This window comes from Hipposideros armiger, unplaced genomic scaffold, assembly GCF_001890085.2.
Source record: "Hipposideros armiger isolate ML-2016 unplaced genomic scaffold, ASM189008v1 scaffold_33, whole genome shotgun sequence".
Taxonomy (NCBI): Eukaryota; Metazoa; Chordata; class Mammalia; order Chiroptera; family Hipposideridae; genus Hipposideros; species Hipposideros armiger.
In genome coordinates this window covers 4,071,985-4,095,112 of record NW_017731383.1, presented here as the reverse complement: position 1 = coordinate 4,095,112, position 23,128 = coordinate 4,071,985, and the positions used below count along the sequence as shown (strand labels likewise).

The window sequence follows — 23,128 nt, the reverse complement described above, 5'->3', positions numbered from 1 at the left end:
GGGCTTGCTGATGTGCTGGTTTTCAGGGCAGGGGAGCCAGGAACAGTGCCCAGGGTTTAGGTTCAGAGCCCAGTGGATGATGTGCGATTTGTCACCTAGCTCATTCCTAGGCTCTGAGGTAAGCGAGGGGAAAACAAATGAGGCTGTGACAGCCAGGACCACATTGAGCTTATTCCAAGAATCCAGGGAAGATTAAACATTAGAAAATCTATACACATAATTCATTACATCAGTAAACGAAAGAAGAAGAAAAATGTTTATGTCAAGATGCCAGAAAGGTATTTGATAAAAATTCAGGTATTCGATAAAAAAAATCATTTCTTTAAAAATTCTAAGTAATGTTATAGCCCAGTCAAGAGGAAATGAAGAGTCTACGCCTAGAGAAAATGACCAATGAGAAACACAGAGGAAAGAAATACGGAAGTGCACAGGGAAGGAGGGGGGTGGGCTCTACAATCTCAAGCCTCGCTATGCAAGCAAATGGGGTGCCTTACAGGAAGAGGGACCAACGGAGAAGCCAGTGGCTGGGAGAGAAGGAGCAACATTAGCAGAATGTTCTAAGGTGTGTATTCTTATTTATTTTCCCCAGTTAGGAAAAGGTCAGTGATAGCGTTGATGTCATAGGGCTAAGACTCAAATCCAGTTCATCCTGTTTCAAGTCCTGTGATCTTTGCTTTGGGACACAGCGTTTCAAGTCCAGTGGGTGATGTCCAGTGGAGGGTTCACCATTTGAACCTAAAACTCTAGGACAGAGAACAGTGCTAAAGACATATTTTTTTTTCTTTTACAGCCATCTAGGAAGATGGTAGCTGAAACTACAATAAAAAATTGTGGAGACAGAGAGAGAAGGGGGTGGGGAAGAGAGAGAGAAAACAGAGCATAAAGGTGGTAGAAAAGGGAACATGGGCAATGCAGCCTGTTGAGATCACCTTTCAACGATGAGTTTGGTCAGTATGGGCTCTTCATACTGAGTGGCATCTTTGCCCTGCTGCTTCTCGTCTCTGGACTGTCTTTTGGAGCCCAGTTCATTGAGCATCATTTCCAATGGTGGGATAGTGCCTGAGGACACTTCTTGTCTGGCAGTATTGCCATCTTGTTTGGGCAGCTCTGGATAATCCAAGAGGGACGTGGGAGAGCGGGTAGACTTCTCCCCTTTTTTGTCTTTTTTCTTTTCTTTTACCATGGCCTTTACAAGACTTTATACATGCATCCGAGGATTCTGTTGCTTGAAATCTGTTTCAAGGCACTGATGAGTTTTATCTGAAACATAGAAATTATGCCTCTCAATACTTGAGGGTTTCACGTGTAGTTCAAGGATAGCTTTCCAACCCACTGCCATTCTCTTTCTCCTATAGCCTAAAAAATGACAACTAACAAGTATCACCAGCTTAGAAAAATAAGACAGCCTCGATATTATATTGGTTGTTCCTAAAATTTTTTAAATTGGAAACACCATCTACCGTTTCTTTTCAAATAGTGTTCCGGTAAGAAGGGTACCCAGCCCATGGAAAATGGCTACTTAACCCCTAAGATCTTACCTGCTGACCAATTCCTACGTTAAAAGCCTGTCTCCTAATATGTCAGCATGACACACACAGTGCTCAGAGCTGGACCCAGGCCCCTCACTGCCCTTGATTTGTGTGCTTGAGCAAGTTCCTTGATATCTGTCTGCTTCAGATAGCAAATGGGAATAATGGCACCTTGTTTCCTTATAAGAATTACATAAATTGATGCACAAAACATTTCTAATGTGTGGAATACAGCACATAATAACGGAGCGATTATCTTATGTCACTTTCCTGGTTTTGAACTTGAAATCACTGGCTGCCTACTCCCTAGGCAAGCACTCCCGAGTGCCTTCTATGCCAGACAACAAACTGTGTGCTAATCATTTGTCCAAGGTCAGAGCCGAGGGGCAGGTCTCCAGAGCCTCAGCTTCCACGGCCCTCTAAAGCTGGCCCCACTGAAGCATTCCTGCCGATCAAGTGAGACACACAGATGAGTCCTGGAGTGCAAGGCAAGCGCCCTCTTCGCATGCCCAGAGGGTGCAGAGGGCACCGCACGCCCTCCTCTGCCTGGATGACACCCTCTGGACACCCCACCCGCCAGCTCAACCCCTCCTCTAGGCTTTGCTCTCACAAACATGGTCCTGTTTCTCTCTTCCTTCCAAACCCCGTCAGTCCCAGCCCACCCACTGTCTGCCGGGGAGCAAGCTGCTCTCACTCCTAAACCCTGACTGGCGCTGGCGTTTCTGGGCCAGCATCAGTGAAACCCGAACTACAAGGAGGGCGAACTTCGTTTCTCATGGCATGTTTCCTATTAGTTTTTGTTTTTTCTGTCCTCCCTGGCTTGACACCGTATTCTCATGACTGTTTATCCTCTCCTGAGGCAGCACAAAAGGGGTGCGCATGCTGAGCCTGGGGGTTCCCCGCTCTTTCTGCTCCTAAGGCCCTGCTCGCCCACCATGCACCTGCTCAGGTCCTAGGAGGCTGGTCGGCTTGGCAGAGGAAGGGCGGGCCTTGCTTGGTCCTCACGTCCATCACAGCTCACTCAGGACCACTGGCCTGGGGCGCTGGGACCCCACGCGGGGTGCTTACCTGGCTCCGAACGCCTGCTGGGCTCCCCCAGATCCAACTAAGGCGTTAATGGCCCAGCGCGTCCTGAGCCGGTTGGTCTCCAGGCAACCGCGGGCCCCGCCCCTTTCTTAACGGAGCCGCCACACTTATCAGAGAAACAGCTGTGCAACGGGGTTCTCAGCCTTGATTCAGGTCAGGTGGAAACCTGGAGCTGGATGCACCTGACCTGGGTTTCTCCAGCTCTGCTATTTGCCGCGTGGCCTCTCTCAGCCGATATCTTCACCATAACACAGGAATAATTAGTCAGTTTTCCATTGCCTCTGTAAACAAATTACCCCAAACTTATTTAGTGGTTTAAGCAACATAAAGCTATCACCTTATGGTTCTGTAAGTTAGGAGTCCAACAGGGCCGGTTCCTTCTGGCAGCTCCTGGGGAGAATCGATCCCCTTGCTTTTTCCAGCTTCTAGAGGCCTGTTTTCCTCCACCTTCGAAATCAGCAACGTTGCATTTCTGGTGCAGCTGGAGGAGGTTCCCCAGGTTTAAGAAGTCCCGGGACAGATTGGGCCCTCCCAGCCAATCCAGGGTCCTCTCCCCATTTCACAGCCCTCCCTTTAGTCACATGTGCAGAGCCCCTTTGGCTGTTTAGGTCACATATGCAAGAGTTCTGGGATTAGGACACAGCCATCTTTGGGGGATCTGCCTACCAGAAACCCGTTTGCAGAGTTCTTGCAAAAATTCGGTGAGGCCCTGCAGACAGGCCACTAGCACAGTGCTTGATGCAATACATGGTAATAATTAATTTACTGTCATGTTGCAGCTAAGAAACTTCAAGTTTGTGAATGGAGGCCCTCTCTCCACAGAGCCAGACTCCACAGAGGGCATTTTCACTTGCATTTTTGGCAGTGGTCAAATGGGACGAGATTCCATGAGAAACTATCTGACAAAACACACAGGGATTCTTCTACCTCCAGCACCACTCAGAGCCTGTAACTAGAACATCTGGCAGTTCACATGCCAAGGAAACCACATCACAGCATTAACGTTATGGACAAATCCAAACCTTTTATTTCCCCTTGTCTGCAATGCGCTTTGCCACCCTGGCTGCCCCGGGGAACGTTTAAAGGTTGTGACCCCAGCCCCACCTGGTCATTTCCTTCCAGCCAAGCAGAGAATCCCTGTTGGGTTTTCTGTATCATTCCTTTTCTTTACATTTAATGTGTATCAGGGTTGAGAACCACTTACTCCAAAGGACCATATTTTAATTTGTGAAATGAAACACTACAAATTTAATAATCACTAAGGACTTAAGCGTTGCAGCGTAAAATGCGCTGGGCCGAGCAGAAGCCCGAGTAGCTTCCAAAGTGCTCTTCTATTGCAAAATGTGCCCTTGCCTGTACACACGTTCACACCACAGACACAAACACAGACACACACACTCAAATGCAGAACAAAAACACTGCAAGCAATGCTCCCTGCAGCTGAAGACCATTTCTCAACGAATCTGGGAATTTTTTTTTTTAAGCAGCAGGTTAATTTTGAAACAAACAAAAAATGCTAAAACCCTGCCCTCTCAAAACAGAAAAATCTGCAATCAAATGTATAGTTGTATCAAGTGAGAAATGTCAGTTTTGAGAAATGACATCCAGGTTAGCAATGTGTCTCATGGTCGGCCTCCCGTGGGGACAGTTCCAGGGATGGTTCATCTCACCCATATGGGTGATGAGTTTCTTCATCTCACTTGTGTTAAGAGCAGTTCCAATCATCACCTGAGTATGAGACACAACGGTTTAAAGTTTTACAGTAGAACAGTAACCCTTCAGATGTATTTTTCTCTAAGATAGGGCTGGACGAGATTGCAACTCAAAAACAACTTTCCCTGAAACATCTTCCCCCAAAGAACCCGCCTTCTAGTATCTCAGCCCTCCACCTTTCTGTGACATCCAGCCCCTCCTTGCTCCTTCACAGCGGCACACCTTTTCTAGAAACGGCACACCTTTTCTAGAGACGTCAACCATACCTGTCCAGAATCCAACCAGTCAGCTCCAGCCCTCTCTCCATTCTAGCCGCCCCGACTTCCCACCTCGAAAACTGCAACGCTGGCTTCCCTGCTTGGCCCGCTCCCACACACACCTGGTCTGCACTCAGCAGCCAGTGATTCCTTATAAAGGGATGTCAGGTCACGTGGCTCCGCTTCACGGCCCTCCCCTCTCACCTGAATAAAAACCCAAGTGCATTACCTGATTTGGTCCTCGCTGGCCCCTGTGCCCGCACCTGCACGTGCATCCCTTCCTTCCCCCCCTCGGGCCACACTGGCACCCCCTTTCGTCTTGCACAAGTACATAAAGCAAGCACCTGCGTCAGGGCCTCGGGACTGGCTGGGCCCTCGACCCGGGGGGCTCTCCTCCAACATTTGCTTGTCTCAGCAGCCCCTCCCTTCAGGCTTCTGCTCAGTGCCCTGCCTCCTTGTCTCTTCCTCTGTAGCCCTCGCCCTGCTTTTCCTCCATAGCACGGATCACTACCTGACCTATACGTGGAGATGAGCAGACGCCACAGCAAACACAGAGAAACTGAGGCCCTTAGAAACAGGTGGTGAGAGACGACAAGCCTGAACCTGTCAGCTTTCTTCTATATACCAGTCCTCACCTGCTTGCACCTGTGTCCCCAGGATCTGGAGGAGGACAGGCCATGCAGCAGGGGTCAAGGACTATCTGTTGAATAAATGAAGGAACGACGTCCTGGCCCTTCCTATGTGTCAGGTGATACAGACCCACTTACTCTGCATGGACATTGGGCTAATGACCAACCATTGCTACCACTTTGCAGCACCAATCTGAACTGCGAAATAATTCACAGTGCTTCACCCTGTGACGTGCTTGCTGACTAAAGGACTGTGTGACCTGCTGCGGTGGCGCTCAGAGCAGGCAGCAGCAAACCTTTATCTACCAATGTTATTACCCATAAGGTCCATAGACAATCAATGTGCATGACTAGCTACCTGCTCTGGGATCAATGAAAGAGCTCTAAGAGGAAGTAGAGAAAGCAGTAATTATGGGTGAGAGGTCAAAGGTAAGCAGACTGCAGATACTGACAGACAGTGATGAGGCTCTGCACACACAATGACCCATGCCAATCACAGCCACATGTAACAACACTGACTGGTCAGGAGTGGGACTGACGACTTCTGGGGACCACAGCTGACCCTCCAGGTCCCAGCTGAGGAGCTTCCTTTACTTACAGACTTTCGACAGGCTCTGGAGGCGAACATCTGCCTGACGCGGGAAGGCCGGCACATAACCCCGGGGCTGTCACTTAGCATAAAGATCAGTTCATCTATGTCCTGGGGTCCAAAGGTCCAGTTTTTACTCGTCGGTAAGGAAATCAATTTGGCCCTTTCAGTGACTGGAGCTAAAAGAATACAATTTGGAGAAAATTCCATTATTTGGAAAACACGTTTCGTTTGAGTGCCCCTTGTAATGAAGATCTGAAAGACAGGGCAGATGCAAAATGCTTTTTGGGGGGAACCATCTTCATCTCTTATAAAATATACTGATCTATGTGACCGCAAAGATCATTCCCAGCTCTGAAAGGACAGAATTCTATACTCCTAAGGAATAACTTACCACTTTCATCAATAACAAAATCAAAGCCATTCTTCCTGAATATTTCCAGATTTTCTATCAGAACAGCTTCATTGACAGCAGTTAAGTTTAGAGTCTGAGGTCTAAAAAGCAGAGAAGAGAAATTCAAACCCTATCTTGAAATCAAACATTTAGCTATAAAGCAAAAATGAAATTAAAACAAATCATGATTCCTTGAATTCATTTCAAAAAGCAACATGAATAACGCTTTACTAAGCTATGTGCCTTTCCTGTCACAAAAATTTGAGAATTCCCTTTTAATTTTGTTTAAAGTTCGTTTCAGAAGGAGTGACAAAAGGAGTTTGCTTTTCCTCACTCTGCAGTCCCACCCCAGTGACCCAGTCTTTTTTTGAATCCTCTCCTTAATGATAATAATGCAACATAAAAATGCTATTTTTCCTCCTCACAATAAACACAATTTGAAAAGTTGGGCTAGGTCACTACAGGCATTTAAAAACACAATACATAGCATTTGTTTTGCCTTCCTGCGCCTCCCTCTGCCAGCATTATCGGTCTCTCCATCCAGTCATCCAGCCATCTCTCCTCCTGGTTCACTGGCTGCTTAGTAAGGCGGACATTGCTAAAGGAGGGGGCAGAGTAGTGAACACACAGGCCCAGTCTCTGCCCTCATGAGTAACTGTCTAGTGGAGAAGGCAGCCATTGATGGCACAGATAAATGACAATTACAAGCTACGATGAGACTCGGGAAGAGGAGGCACACAGTGCCCTAGGAGCAGAGAGCCAATGAGAATGGACCTGGGAAGGGAAGGGGGTCAGGGAAGGTTTCTCTGAGGAAATTTTACATGGTAGCTTATTACTATTACCACTTACTCCTACTAAAATAAACATAATGAATACCTTCCAGAGGAAGTATTCAGTAACGGAGGTGTATCTGCCCAGCTGAGTGAGTGTTTCATGGGACATTTCTTCATGCTGGGACCTACTTCTGCTGGGATCTGAGTTAATTTCTCTATGTAGTTTAATTTCCCAAGTGAAAACCCATGACCTCTTCTAACTCTGCTTAAGAAAAGGCTTCTAGTTTACATGACAGAGCATCACACTGCCTGTGGTCAGCTTCCAGTTTGGTCAAGGAGACAGAAATACCCAAACCTGCAGTGACCGCTCACTGGACTTGCTCTCCTATGGCTGAGGGCTGATGCAGGCAGGCAGTGCTGCCTTTCCGGACACATACATGCTACGTGCTGTAACTAGATGTACCACGGACTATAAATTGCCCTTCATCCAAAGGATTTTCTGGCCAACCAGTGATCAACATTTTTTGATAGCAAAAAAAGTTTGATACTTCAAGAACACAGCTGTGTGACCTTGAGCAAGTTACTGAATCTCGCTGCGGGTAGCTGTTTTACACCAGTGAAATGCTGACAGTAAGAGTAACTACCTTGAAGGTTTGTGGGAATTAAGTGAATTAATTAATACATGTATATTGCTTCAACAGTGCCTGGCACATCATAAGAATGCAGTAAGTGGCAGGTATGACAATTATTATGTAAAAAGTATAAAAATCTGCTGTAGGGATGCTTATGGCAAAAAGAATATATACCGGGGATGCCAAAAAAATGCATACAAGTGGACACTTTGGTCAACGTTGCTCAAGCAGTAGTTCGCCATAATCAGAACTGTCTGGATGCTGATGGTAACCACTTTGAGCACCTCTTGTCACTGCAGAAGTCAAACGTGACTTGTATTCATCTTTTGTTATTGGTATATATTGAGTATTACAATTTTAATACAGCTTTCCTTTCTTAAAATGTGTATATATTTTTTTGGCACCCTCTGTATATAGAGACACACATGTAAGCTGTTAGATCTTAAACTTGGGGGGGTGAAATGACAGTGATAATTCTGAGCACTGAGATGAACTTACGCTATAAGCCTCTGCCCCTGGAGAACAGTGTGCTGTTGTAACATCTCAAAGTTGTACTTCTCGTCCGTGGCATGCTGGTCCACTATGAAGATATCCGCGTCCAATTTCGTGATTATAAATCCCAAGTTAAACTGACCAATGATTTCCATTTGTGCAAACATCGTTTTACTGCATGTAGAAAATGTGAATTATGAGACATTTTAAAAGATTATTTTTCTGATGAAAAATTTCAAGCACCATAATAACAGATCATCCATACATGTTTGTTGAATTAATTAAAATCTCTACTGCAAAAAATCACAGTTAATTTCACTCACTGAGAGGGCTAAAAGAATCCAAAGATAAAGGATCTCCAGCTTTGGGCCGGCGGAGTGGCGCATTGGTTAAGAGCTGGCTTGGGATGCCAGTTTGGATCCCACATGTGAGGGCCAGTGACACTGCCCTCTACAGCTAAGATGCTGAACAACAGCTCGACCTGGAGCTGGGCTGCCGTGAGTCACCCGCAACTGTGTAGGCTGCAGCCCCTGCTGCAGTGGGTTGCCGTGTGTAGCCAGCAGCCAGCGTGAGTGGCCAGCAGCCAGCGTGAGCGGCCATCCAGAAGCCGGCGACTGATCTGCCTCGCCCGGGAAGAGCGCAATGATGGTGCCAACTTGGGCCAGTGAAGCAACGTCCTCCACAACTAGACTGAAGAACAAAAGGACAGCAACTTGTCTGCTCCCCTTCCCCGATTCCCCAGCGCTATTCCTATCCCCCAATTCCCCAATAAAAATCTTTAAAAAAAAAGGATAACTAGCTTTGGTTTGGGGCATGTTATGCGTCTTTCCAGATCAAGCTCATACTTTCTATGATTGTGTGTGTGAGCATATGCGTGTGTCTGAAGGAACGTGGCTCTCTTCACCGGATCCAAGTTCAAGGTCCCCAAATCACATCCAAAAGACGTTTGCTTCCATTAATTACACACTTTTTAAAGGAACTGTTTCCTGAAGATCTTTCTCGATGTGAGCGAGGCACTATGAATATCAAAGGAATTATATAACATAATACTCATTGTTGAAGAACTTATAATCTAAATTAAGCAAAGCCTGTGTGGCCCAGACTACAAGTGCTATGAAAGTTCAATGTAATTACCAAGTTGCACTGTGTACAGGATATAGTACATTTCAGTAAATGGCAAGACAAAGTTTAAAAAGATAAAAGTTAAGTATTTCAAAAGAATTCAACATTTTAGTAAGTTACAATGTTGTACATGATTATTGTGAAAAAAAGTGGCAGTGTTTTCTACTACCTGTATTACCATTTTTCTTTAAACTTACTCCCTTTTTCACTTAGCCTTATGCTATGCAATCCTGAAATCACAGGTTTGACTTGTGTTACAATTTTTCCTAATACACCTTAAAATGAAAAATGGGAAAACAGCAATATCCACCAAAACTGCCATGAATTCCTTGCAGGGAAAAGTCACTGTGGGCTGAAAACTTCAGGGAGAGGCATGAAATCAAAGAGAAAGCATTGATTCATTTGGACTGATGGAAAGGACATGCTAAGAAAATCTAAGGAAAAAAATCCTTGAAATGTTTCAGGCGCCAGAACTGCATGTTAAAAGAGTACTTTAAAGACAATGTGAGAGGGGATGAGAAGAAGTTGGTGAATGGAGAAAACCTTGCCAAAGGTGCATTGGTACAGCTAATGACCAATTTATGGAATCGAAACTGATTCCAAATTTACAATCTTCAAAAGGCAGCAACAAGAAGGAAAGGAGAAAGCAGGGAGGGGAGAGAGAGAGGCCCTTGCAGGTCTGTCGCTCTGGGACATGTCACGTCCATGGAGTCGGGAAGACCCCAGGTGGGACCACCCTGACAGGTGGCAGGAGCCAGAGGGCGAGACCCTGGTGCCCAGGCACAGCCACAGCCGGCCCCAAGCTCTAGGATGCGGCCACAGCAGAGCAAACTACCCTCGGAGACGCCTGGGGGAGCCGGGAGGGTCAGCCTCTGGCTCCCACAGCAGCTCACCCAAACGAGCAGAAATACTCATAAGAAAAACGTTTACCTTATCTCTTTTCTGAGTTCATCTTCTGCTGCCTGGTTTTCTCCCGGGCAAATCTTTGCTCTGAACTTCCTATAATTCCGTTCACCTTCTCTTTGCTGTTCTTGGTGACAGAACTGCTTTATTCGTTTCGCCAAAGAACTCATAGAAAAGTCAAGGGGTACTATTTTCTTCTTAATTTTAATAGCGACATCAACCTGAAACGCTGCCGCGTTCTGAGTATCAGCCCACTCTTGAGGGATGTCAGAATTTAAAGGCCTTCCTTCTTTTTTAAAACGCTTGCTTTTTGAGGCAGAGAGATCAGTTGGCTGGGGCAAAACTCTAAATTTATGTCCTCTATCTTCTTGGTCTATACCACATTTTGTGTCTGGAAAACAGAGGTCAGTTTCAGGTAACTTCTCACAAGACTCCACGTTTTCTTGTGAAAACCTGTCTTCCAGGGAGCTTGCTGCTCGGCCACTGCTGGAGTGACTGCCCACTTCTGGGGTGCTGAACCCTTCCTCTGAGCTGGCTGGAGCGCTGTTATGCCCCGAATCCTTCTCCACCTCAGCTCCGCCCTTATCCGACACTACCACCTCTTCCGGAGGGTCCGAGGAGCCTGGGCCACAGGTGGGCTTCTGGGGGTGGGGGCGGTCTGGAGGGCTGGGAGGCAGCGCGCTGCTTTTCTGTCTCGGGGAAACCCGTCTCAGCTCAGCAGACTTCAGGCCCCGAGGCTTGTTCTCTGCTGTGTGATGAAGAGAAAAGGCCTCTCTCAGTCTCGAAATGGTCACGGCCCTTTTCTCTTCTCCTCGAGTCCTGAACGAAGTGGGGTGACCCTGCTTCTCTGGCAGAGGTTTTTCCACTTCTGCCGAAGGCGTTTTTATGAAGTGACCTAAGTAGATGTGAACAGAGAGAATTAGGGACTGTCCTGAAACGGAATAAGAGAGTGCTGTGGTGTGAACAGGCAGTTCACAAGAGGAGATCTGAATGGCTAACCGAACATATGAAAACTGTTCTACGTTCATCATAAAGGGATGCAAATTAAAACCGCAGTATGATGCTACGATGTACTCACCAGAACGGGTAGAGTTAAGAAAACCCACAAATGTTCACAAGGATAAGGATCAAACGGAATGCTTAAGTCCTGCTGGTGGGAGTGAGACTGGTACAGCTGCTTTGTAAAACTCTCTGGGAGCATCTCCTAAACATAAGCACGCCTGCAGCCCAGCATCGCTTGTCCTGTCAGAAATGCCTCCCTGTGCTCACCAAAGCCGTGGATGGGGGTGTCCACAATGGCGTTATTCATTACAGCCCAATACTGGAAACAACCAAATGTCCCCAAATCAACTGCAGTTTTAAATACCGTGGAATACCATACAGCAATGAGAAAGAATGAATAAATGAATGCATTGCCACACGAGACTTGGATGAATCTCACAAAATATTGAGAGAAAAAAACAAATTGCAAAAACATACAGACTAGATAGCTTCAAATTAAAAACAGATTAAACGAGTCTATGGTGTTAGAAGTCAGGAAAATGGGGTTACTGTATGAAAGGGGGGTCCAAGGGGCTCTGTGGGTGCTAGTTCTTGACCTCAGGGCTGATACACTGATAAGACATACATGTCTGATGTGTGTGTGTGTGAATTGTTACACTTCAATAAAATAGCTGAACGAAGGGCACTGATTCAGCTATGCTGCAAGACGCAGACAGGTTGAGCAGTTTCTTTATGTGGCAGAGTCTCTGGTAAAGTGTCTGTGAGTGAGCTCAGACATGCCAGCACCAGCCATGCCACAAAGATGTGGGCTACCACCATCTTCCATCCCACCCCACATACACATCCATGACATCCTGGGCAGAGATGGGCCAGGGAAGATGTGGGCCCTGCCACGTCTAAGTCAATAGGTCGGCCACATTCAGGTCAGTGTCCGCGAGCTCCTCTCCCACCCCAGCCCTCGGGAGCTTTCTGCCCCCACCAGGTCCTTTGACTATCAAAACTGCCCAACGTGGCACTTTACGAGAGCCAACCCCGCTGTCTTCCAAATCGCACCCTCCCAAACCTCGGGCTGTTAGGCAATGCCAGGACCGAGCGGCTCTGTGTCCCGCACCGCCTCTCAAACCCCAGCTTGTGGCTCTCGGTACCCTCAGTTTACAAAGCCTCATCCCACAGCAATTTCCTCTCGCTGGGAGCAATGCTCTGTGTCACCCTGGCTTTCCACCAGCCTTGTGTTGCAGCTTCCTCAGCAGCTCTGTCTTTTCCCATCTCTGAGGGCACAATGATGGGCACCCACCACCTCCATCTCTACCCATCCAGACACGGAAATCAGGAGCAGGTTGCCTTAAAAATAGCATCCACCCCAAGGAATGGGTCTGGCCGCCAGACGGGGTAATGGCCAAGCAACTCTCCCCTCCACCAAGGGAGGCAGCTGGGGCTCAGCTATGGCCCCCCTCCCAGAAGTCCCGGAGGCACTTGGTTTGGACAAATAAGAATAAAACTAACGGGCCGGCCGAGTGGCTCATCTGGTTAAGAGCTCGCTTGGGAGCACCAGCTCTGAGCAGCAGGGCTGCGGTTTGGATCCCACATTGAGGGCCAGCGACACTGCCCTCTACAGCTAAGATGGTGAACAACAGCTCGACCTGGAGCTGGGCTGCTGAGTCGCGGGTGACGGCGTAGGCTGCTGTGAGCTAAGTGAGTGGCTGGTAGCCAGCGTGAGTGGCTGGTAGCCGGTGTGAGCTACCGGGAACCGCTATAAGCGGCCAACCAATGACCAGTGACCGATTGCCTCACCCGGGAAGAGCACAATGATCATACCAACATGGGCCAGTGAAGCGACGTCCTCCACAACTAGACTGAAGAACAAAAACAGCAATTTGTCTACCTGTCTGTTCCCCTTCCCCGATTCCCCAACACTGTTCCCCTCCCCCCAATTCCCCAATAAAATCTTAAAAAAAAAAAGAATAAAACTAACTACTTAAGTAAACGGCTGATAAATTACAGCCAGGTAAATAATGACTGTGTACACGTATCATCACAGATGTCAGATCAGCTTTGTGGCAACTCTCATTTCAACATGACACTCAGTGAAGAATGCACAGGGGTGACTGAGGGTAACGGCCTCCAAAAATTCCCTCCTCCATAAAAGGAATAAAAAAACTGGCAAGAGCTGTCAAAATCAACTTTTTCAGAACTCTGGAAATTAACAAGAGGCTTGCAGCAATCAGTGAGTCGTGCTAAGAGCACATCCCTGTGTACTGAACATGTTTGCTGTCTCGTTTTAAACAGATTACCTCAAATCTGCAGTGTGATACGTCCTTTCTATCCAGCAGGTACTTTACTTCACGTCAAAAACACTAAGGGCAGCATCACAACGTTTGAGAAGCTGTTTATATGCCTGTGCTTGTCTCACCTTCAACGTCCAACAGTGGCCGCTGACTCACATTGAGTTTGTGGGCGTCACTATCGAACATCCCCATCAAAGACGTCTTTAAAACAGCCAACAAAAGTTTCTCCTCTTGTAGTAAAATTTGCCTTTTATCCGGAGTTACATTTATATCAACACATTCTAAAGCAAAAGAGAAAGGACACTTACTGTGTTTAAATTCACCTCTGACAAAAAGAAATTTCCCTGCCTCCTATTTTATTCACTTGTACTTTGGAAAAGTACTATTAATAGTTTATTATTCATAAACTATAAAATGTACTCTTTCAAATAAACATGGAAAAGATGAATAATTTTCTAAACAGGTAAAATATGCAAGGATTTCAGTGGGTAAATTACAAAAGAAAAAGAGCAAATAAACATATGAAAATGTATAATAAAACTGCAAACTAAAATAAGATGTCATTTTATCAATTACTGAATTTGGTTAAAAATAATAATACCGAGCACTTTATTGGTGGATGTGTAAATTGGTATAACACAATCATACTGACTGACTCAGTGATTCTAATTCTAGGAATTTATCTTAAGGAAATAATCAAAGATAATGATTTAACTATAAGGGCAGTATTTAAATTTCCAAACACTGAAAACAACTTAAATAATTAAAAATAAAAAAGTTCAAAATTAAGATATATCCATACATTGAAATATAATGAATGCAGCTATTAAACTCATGTTTCTGAATAATTTTTAATGACATGGAAAATGTTCACGTCTAAAGATAAAGAGTACTATACAAAATTACCCAAAATTATTTTCTCACCCCAAAGGATATAGATGTGTATGTATGTGTGTGTGTATCATTATATATATATTTTTAAGGTGTGCACATATGTATTGCTAAGTACCTAAAAAAAATACTAGATAACAACAAACCAGAATTTTAACAATCAGAAAAAAAAATGAAATGCATTATTTTCAAAATCAGGAAGAACATTCAGTCTATTTTCTCCCTTAGATGCCATGAAAAAGTCACATTTTTCTAATAATACAATTAACATAGTTTCAAGTAGAAAGCAGGAAAATCTGTATAAAAAAAATAGAAGTCTGTAAAAAGAAAATACATCTCCATTCATTGTTACTACATCTCTTTCCAGTCATATCAGAGCTTCATAATTTTGTTCTGTTGTTTTAGGAGTAAGTCCCCAATTTTATTGACATCTCAGTGGAACTTACCTGAATCAACAGAAATGTTAAGAACAACAAATGGGTATTGATGTCGATTATACATGTGATAGACCTCGTTCACAAGTCTGGAAACCTATATACAAAACAAAGATTAGAAAAAAATAAATATTCCCTTCCCCCAGTACTCTAACAACATGCTATTCTACCCAACCACTAAAGGGATAAATTTTTAACAGCTTTATTGAGGTATAATTGGCCTGCAATAAATTACACATATATAAAGTATACAATTTGATATGTTTATGATCGAGATCAGTAAGATTACAATCAAGAGAATGAATATAAACATCACCCAAAAAAGTTTCCTTGTGCCCCTCAAAGGGACATTTTTAATCACAGATTCCTAAACCGAATCTTTTTCCCATCTAAAGATGCTCTTGAAGAAATGCCAAAATGATGCAGGTGCAGTTTAAATGCGCATAAAACACATTGAAATGTACGTAGAAATGTATTTATATGACTTTATGATGAGATTTTTAAATGGCATTGAAGATAAACTATAAAATCACACTAAGTACAATATAGGTTAAAAATGTAGAGGTTAGGGCCGGACGAGTGGCTCAGTTGGTTAAGAGCTTGCTCAAGAGTTTGAGCTCTGAGCAACAGCGGTTCGAGTTCCGCCCGAGCTGAGCAGCCGCTGAGCTGCCAACAGGTGGCAGGATGGCTCAGCTAAAAAAAAAAAAAAAAAAAAAAATGTAGAGGTTGAATCATATCTGGGTAGATATGGTTCACTGAACAATGTATTACTGGAAAACAGAAAAGCTTACTAAGGTACAATGCTGCTGAAGGTACAAAGTCAAAACTGAACCATTAAATACCCATGTAACCCTATCAAGATGATCGGTTTCAGTTTGAGACAGAAGTAATCTGGGCCCTTATTTTCCTGGAAAATGGACAGAAGGAAGAGAAAATACAGAAGTATATGTGTGTCTATACTGAAAAGTCTAGATGATGGTGAATGTTTTGAAATGTTTACTCTCTTCAAATAGTGTTAATTTTTATGATAATAAATATATTGGTTATTAATGTGTATGTACACACACACACACACACACACACACACACACACACACACACAAAACTATATGGTAGACTTTTCTAAATCCCTACAATAAGTTATGTTTCGGAATCAAAGTCCTAAGTTCCATGTAAATTGCCTGTGTCAGAAACAGTATTAAAAACATTTTAAATACCTTTGCTGGGTCACAAGGCCGTCGATTGATAAAGAAAAACTGTCTGTCTGTTGAACTCCTTCCAACACCGTGGGTACATTGAGAAATGAAACCTGAGATACTGTTCAGTGTTAACAAGGGCAGGGGTCCAGAGTGAAAAGGATTAGAAACACATATCGTAGGCACATTGTTAAAAGAAAAAGAAATAAAAGCGTAACACCTGGTGACGCGCTAAGACGTACTGACATTTCAGTTAATGTGCATCTGTGTTCCACTCGATGAATCATAAAAAGAACACAGACCTTCTGGAAGGCTCTACAGCTCCTGTGGAGCAAATCCACCCCGGGCAATGCTGTGGATTCACAACAATTTGCTTCAGCTCTTCTCTCACCTTCCCTGTTAAATCCTTGGCCTCCAGGAAAGGCGTGAGTCTCACCCTAAACTCAAATCCCAGAGCCTTCGTGCTGTCCCCACCAGCTGTCCAGGATATCCAACCACTTGTCATCAGCATCTTTGCCCACATTCCCTGTCCGTTTAGAATCTGTTCTCAGTTAGCAAACTTGAATCTACTGAGGTGTTGGTAAAGTGCTTATTCCACCTGGGATCCACCTCAGGGCTCTTTGTGTTTCCATGAGAACAATACCTTAACATAAAGAAATGAATCCCCATCTTTAATCTCAGGCATAAGCCAAAGGCAAGTGGAGGCAGGGTAAGCAGTATGGACCGTCCCAGGCCCAATCCCGCTTATGGAAAATGTCTATTTTTCTTACACTAAAAGGAATGATGCTGAACTGAACTTAGGGTAAGGCATGAACTAAGGGAAACACAGCTTCTGCTGCTCTCTGCCAGATCCCAATAAAGTGAAACATTATACAGAAAATAATTTTTTAAAGTTATTCTAATTGTTCACTAAACAGAGCCTTTACTACAAAGACTAATTCAATTGAAACCCCCTAAAATGCACCATTTACGCAGACTATTGTCTGAATTAAGTAAGTGACTCCTTTATATAAATCCTGTTTCTCAGCATAATACTGCCTACAGGTTTATAATGGGCCTAAGAAACTGAAAGCCTTAAGTCACTATCTTTAAAAACAAAAGACTCAAGAAAAAAATGTTTGATTGTCATTTTCCTGGCAGCAATCTACTCACCGAAACAGATTATGAAGAGAATCAGAGCAGCTCAGCCCGAACTCTTCACAGGCGCTGTCACTAGGGGGCAGCTGAACAAAAGGAATGAGGCTTTGCAACTAAAAAGAAACCAAGATTCAGTTACTTCCTAACAGAGATAGAATGGACCCAATCTCAGAAGGAAAGATACAACGAGGGTTTTTGTGTGTTTTCTTTCCGAGTCAACTCTCCACATTAACAGCACAAGGAATCTCGAAAGCTGCTTTTTGAAGTACTATAATGATTTTGATTTTTCATTACAAAGATGAAACATTTGAGCTCCTACTTGTTAGCATCAATATATTGCCCACAATGCTTTATATTTTTGTCAGAATAAAAGTGTCATTTTATTCTCTGAAAGAATAAAATAAAAATGTTGAGCTTTCAACACTGATTTTTATGAATAAGCACCTAATAAAAAAATCAATTCTTGGATTTTATTCTCCACTCTATTGGAAAGGACAATCGAAACCTGCCGTAACCACTAGAGCAATACAATGTTTTTAGATAACTGGCAGCCACTACCTGTTTCTGCCCAAACACAGAGCCAATGTTTTCCTTTATGCTGGAGCTTCCACTCGTGCCAACCACAGGCTGTCGTTTTCCTTGTCCAACCTGATTGGTGCAACTTACACGGACGCCTACTGAGATGATACAGTATGCATGGAAGACCTGGACCATTTTGGCAAACTCCTGTTTAAAAAATACAAACGCAAGACTCCACATTATTTAATCTTACAAGAATTATGTGATTCAAGTTGTAACATTCACTTTAAACTTCTCGTATCATCTCACAAATAAGGTGAATTATTCCTGACAGAATGACCGTGAATCGCCTCTCCCTACAAAATAATAAAAGGGACCTCGGAGGCTGAGGTCCTTAATCACAATTCTCTCACTGCTATAAAAATCAAAAGCTAATTCCCTTTGACCTTGTAATCCCTTCTCCAGACATACGTCCTTGTGGAAGGATGGCACAGTCAAAAGATATATCACAAAAATATTCACTGAGACAATTTGTAATTGTGAAAAATTAGAAACGATCCCAGCCACCATCAACAAGGGGTTAATTAACTGTGGTATATCCATATAATGGCAGAAGGACAAAGAAGAAGATATCTACAATATACTATATAAAAAGTCAAGTTATAGAACAGTATATATAATACGATCCTAATTATTCAAAAAATAGAAACATGCATAAAGATTAGATATACATGTATAGATACACTTAAAGTCTAAAGGATATAAATCTAATTCTGGGGGGTAGGCAGAGACAATAACATTCTACGATATAAATTCTATATTACTTAAATGTTTCATTTTCTGTATTACTTGATTTCATCATATTAATTAATTTATCTTGAAATTATTTTCAAGATTTAGAAATACATCAAACTATGAAGAGTCTGGAAAGACATACGTCAAACTGTTAAGAGTGGCAAACTCTGGCAAGTACAGTTCTTCAGGCCTATATTTTTTGAGGCATTATTTTTTTACCATGAGATACAAAATTAATAATAATAATAAATTTTCTCTACACAAAAAAATTTAATTTTTAAATAAAAAATACTTAAAAGATTTTAAAGTTTCCTCCATAGTAAATATATTTTTTAATTTAATCAAGTTATAAATAGCACAAATTGCTTTACAAGAAAGTTTTTTTGCTGCATGTTTTTAGCTGCATATGCATAAGTAACTTTTTTTATTATAAAAACTACATGTACAAAACAGAAAACCACAAGAACACACCAAAAAGCACATTCATGTATCCACTCTTCTAGCCTTTTTCCTATGTATACTTAGGCCAGTTGCTTTGTTTTTACAAAACACACACACATATACATATATATCGAGTTTATAAATGCTTCTTAAACACAACAATTTTATCATGCATTTAGCTATTTCATTTTCATTCAAATTCCTAAAAGTTGTAATAATTCATTTTTCAGAAAACCAAGAAAAAATGATCTCATTAAAAAATAAAGATAGAATCAAAAATAATGTTATTTCTTCAAGGACCCATGTCCCATATTAGAATACCTCATAAACATGATCTGGTAATTCTTTTCAAGAAAAGAAAAGGGTAAATCATCCTCAAGTTAAGCCCAGCACATCTCAAACACTCAAGGGGAGAGAATCCAGCGGAGTAACCCACTCTAATAGGCCCTTCACAGCACATGTACATCACACTCCCAGTGCTCTCGGGAGCTGCGGTCTAGTTTCGCCATACCTTTTTAATATTCCTTTGAAACTCCTTGTGGCGCACAGGTAGCCTATAAAATAACTGGTGCACGCTGACTGTCGTCCCTCTGGGTCGTGGGCAGGGGCTTTTCTGGACGATTTTCCCATTGTGATCAAACACCAGTCGAGTCCCAACCTTTGCAGATGAGTGGCAAGTAGAAATAGTGACATCACTGGAAGAGAATGGCGGGCATGGCATGGTCAGTGAGACACACACGGGTGCTGGACACCACACGCTCACTTTCTCACTTCTGTTCTCTCAAAACTCTCATAAGAGACGATGATCCCTCTGAGATCATCAAGAGAGTTCAAACAGGAGAGGAGTCATCATAAAATCAAAGGCTTGGTCCCTAATAAATAGTGAGACAGAGAGTTCTGGAAAAGCTTTGCTTTGACAAAAGCTTTGCTATTTGTTTTTTTGGTTGAACTGCAAAACAATAAAAGATCTCAAGATTTATATTCTTGAATAAAGGCTTATTTCCCAGTTTTGTTACTAGTGTTCTGACAAAAATTTTAAAAAGGGTCCAAAAGATATTACAGTTCAAAAATATAAGTAGCTATTTATAAAAATTTAGACTCTTGTGTAATTCAGTAAGTGCTTCGGTTAAATTTTTTCCCTAAACATTGAAATCAATTAAAACCAAGAGCATCTATAATTTCTTATCTACATATTAAAACAGAGAAATTACTGCTTTAATAAGGGTAACAATTTTTTTACAATACTATTTGCTTTGGTTCATTCATTCATTGCTTATATTTCAGAGGCTTTACTACTTGGATTGGTAATAATAAAACAGAATGCAGAAGTGAGAAGTGAGCAACATTCGGATAGAAGAGTGTAAACCATGATTCTAACCATACTTTTTAATTTTCAGAGAGATTTTTAGAAGGGGTCAAGTTAGTGGAGAAAAATATTGCATCACCTCAGTGCACAAAGTGAGCTCAGAGCTTCCCCCCGAAAGCCAAAAGTTTCAACCTGAGTTAGGTCAGCAAACTCTTGAATCTTAGAAGTGTGATGTTTCAGAGCTGAAAGAGAGGTGTAAAGTGAGGCCCAGGACATCGCAAGTGGTATAGCAATGAATATACACAATACCTACCAAAGCAACTGGTTTTAAAAAGCTGTTTTCATGTTTACTCAAAATTTTGAGATATTTTGCCCAAATATTTAAAAATAGGATTAGAAAAATTCAACTTACTTAAGCCTTCAAAGTTTTCTTCTTCTACCCCGCATCCATTGTCTGAAACTTCAATGAGATCCACCCCATAGTCTTTAAGCCTGAGATCTAAAAAGTTTAAAATATTTATTTCTCAAAGAATTGATCCATGTAAAAGCCTCTACACTGAAGTATTTATAACGTACATCATGGAAATTTGAGTCATAACTGTATTTATTTAAATGCATTATTGTTTTATATATTTTATTTTTTAAAGTCCTTCTTGGCTATTTACTAGCCCTAATAAAATAGTTTTGTTTTCACTTCCTTTCTTTCAAAAGGATAATTTTAACAAAGAGAACAGACTCTGGCATCAGACTTCCTGGGATCACATTTTACTAGCTTTATAACGTCAAAAAAAGTCAATTCTCTGTGTCTTAATTTCCTCATTTGTAAAGATAATTGATAACAATAGTAATAACAGTAATAATTCCTATCTCCTAACATTATTCTGCAGATTAAAGTATCCTATCTATAGTCCTTAGCACAATGCCTGCCTAGCACGTAATAAGAACACAATAAGTTAACTAATAATAACTATTATTATTACCACCTAGCTAAGTACTAGGCACATAATTTATTTTATTAATAAATGTAATAACTAATTTTAATAACTAAATTTGTTTTAAAAATTTCTCAGTATACTAACACTTGTCTTATTACAGGAGCAAATGTTTCTTGAGTAAAATACCATAAACTAGTTATTTCTTGTGGCCTAAGTCTCCCAAACTTACCAATATTAGTGGCACCGGCATCCACACTATTTTCTACCAGCTCCTTCACAGCAGAGCTTAGACTCAGCACCACTTGTCCAGAACAAATCTGATGGACCGATCTCCCATCGATAGGTTTGATGGACTTAGCAAGTTCTGTACTAAAGAAACCAGTTACAAGAAACAAAGCACGTCTGTATTTATTTATTTTCATTCTGTTTTTAATTATGGGAAATGATTCATCTCTGCTAACTGTCAATAGGCCTAACATGTTCATTTATTATGTAAACATACACATTTATTACACTTATAAATATTAAATGTTGTTTTACATTTCTTAAATATCTTTCAAAAAATCATCTGCATAGGTACTTCAAATGCAATATTTTAAAATCTAATTATACTGGGATCTACCTAGAGGAGACACACATGTACCCCTCAAGCTACGGGTCAATAATCTTGCAACAATGGGATCTGTTTTCTTAAAGAGGAAAGCAACATTTCTGACACAATTTGAAAACCAAGAGCATGCTAGGAAATACATAGTGTTTATGTCAAAGTCAAAACAATCTTGCAAACTGGGTACCAGTTATGTAACTATTCCCACAGTTGCCTTTTGACTCCCCACTCCAAATCCAGGCTGCCAGCTGCTGCCTCAGCAAAGGCCCTCAAAGTTTGGGCTGTACCTCTCCCCTTTCTCCCTACTCCAATCCATCCTCCATGCTACCAGTTACTTTAGAAATCGCAAATCTGGTCAAATGATTTTTCTGCGGAAAAACTTATTAGCATTCCACTGTCTGCTATTCGAAGTTTAAAATCTAGTCATAATTGGACCCAATCTACTTTATTTTCTAATTCTCTCTAATCCTCCCTTCAACAAGTCCCCTACTAGTCATAGCAAACACTGTTTTCTGAAAATCATAAGCTCTTTCAGACACTGCACCTTGTCATTAGGCCTCTGTCTAGTCTAGGCTGCTCCCCACTCCCTCGTCTGTCTGGCAAACTCCTGTTCACCCCAAGAATGCATTCCATATGTTCATCAATTTAGTAATTTCTAGGAAATGGCTTAATTGATAACTTGGGTGTAATAGAACACAAGAGCCACAGGCTACAGGTCCACTTCTAATATTTATTTTGCGGGGTGGGGATAAAACATTTAAACAGAGCGAATTTGGGTTCAGGAATCCGACACAGAATACAACAGAGCCTGCAGGTAATTCGCTGTCCCGAATTCGGTGTAGCTTACTAGCCAGTAATCGCATACTCAAGGAGATACAGAAGTACTCCATTTTTTAAAAAACGGAATCTATGCCAATTAGCATGTGCTTTGAAGCCTCCCCAAAATGACCCTTTTTTTTTCTCTCTCTCGCAAAAAGAGAAAAACCAGGTAAAAAGGAAATGAATTCAGTCTACTGGGATTTCATGCCCGGCTTCAGTTCCATGGACGTGAGACGGCGTCTGGGCACAGCCTGCCTGGGAACGGGCCGAATCCCCCGCCCATCCTGACCTCAAAGTGCACCCAGAGTGGCAGTGGGTCAGGGGAGCGTTGAGGAGCCCGCTCCCGGGCCTGCGTGCCGCGGGCTAGCCAAGCGCCGTGACCAATTTCTCCAACTTTGCAAGGTTCTGGAACGCCGTGGGCCTTAGAGAGGGCGACCGCGAGGGGAGACCGCAAGCACCGCTCACCTCGGCCCCTGAGCCGGCTCCATGGATCCAGAGCGTAACCCTCCTCAGGATTCGCGACAGTTCCCGCCGCGGGTCCCACGGGTGCCCCGCCTTCCGGCCTCCCATTGGCTGCTTCTACAACTGTGACCCGCCCCTTCCGGATGGGGCGGAAAAAACGGTTCCCCTCTCTCCTTCTGG

At 42.7% G+C, this 23,128-nt stretch overlaps 2 protein-coding genes across 10 annotated transcripts in view; both read right to left on the bottom strand.

Moving 5' to 3' along the window:
• The window catches only part of RSPH10B (radial spoke head 10 homolog B), a 30,954-nt gene extending 28,281 nt beyond the window's left edge, over positions 1-2,673 (bottom strand). For all 6 annotated transcript variants that reach the window (XM_019637437.1, XM_019637435.1, XM_019637436.1 and 3 more), the window contains exons 1-2: positions 2,598-2,673; positions 930-1,260 (exon numbers count right to left, since the gene is read on the bottom strand). In XM_019637437.1, the coding sequence (XP_019492982.1) occupies positions 930-1,183 (254 nt within the window). In that variant the 5' untranslated portion in view covers positions 1,184-1,260; positions 2,598-2,673. The remainder of the gene's footprint in view (positions 1-929; positions 1,261-2,597) is intronic.
• An 82-nt stretch (positions 2,674-2,755) lies between these two features.
• On the bottom strand, positions 2,756-23,057 carry PMS2 (PMS1 homolog 2, mismatch repair system component). Of its 4 annotated transcripts, none has more exons than XM_019637431.1 (16): positions 22,952-23,057; positions 21,290-21,429; positions 20,538-20,624; positions 20,265-20,367; positions 19,331-19,514; positions 17,623-17,790; positions 17,080-17,177; positions 15,949-16,048; positions 14,744-14,828; positions 13,532-13,687; positions 10,147-11,014; positions 8,101-8,268; positions 6,198-6,298; positions 5,813-5,982; positions 2,953-3,096; positions 2,756-2,853 (listed from the first exon to the last, which is right to left on the bottom strand). In XM_019637431.1, exons 1-16 carry the CDS (start codon positions 22,972-22,974, stop codon positions 2,770-2,772), a joined length of 2,679 nt encoding a protein of 892 aa, XP_019492976.1. In that variant the 5' UTR covers positions 22,975-23,057; the 3' UTR covers positions 2,756-2,769. The 4 variants fall into 4 exon arrangements, with proteins under 4 accessions (XP_019492976.1, XP_019492979.1, XP_019492977.1 ...); XM_019637433.1 differs by lacking the exons at positions 2,756-2,853; positions 2,953-3,096 and adding exons at positions 4,220-4,343; positions 4,708-4,789; XM_019637434.1 differs by lacking the exon at positions 2,953-3,096 and having other exon boundaries at positions 2,764-2,896.
• Between the last annotated feature and the right edge of the window lie 71 nt (positions 23,058-23,128).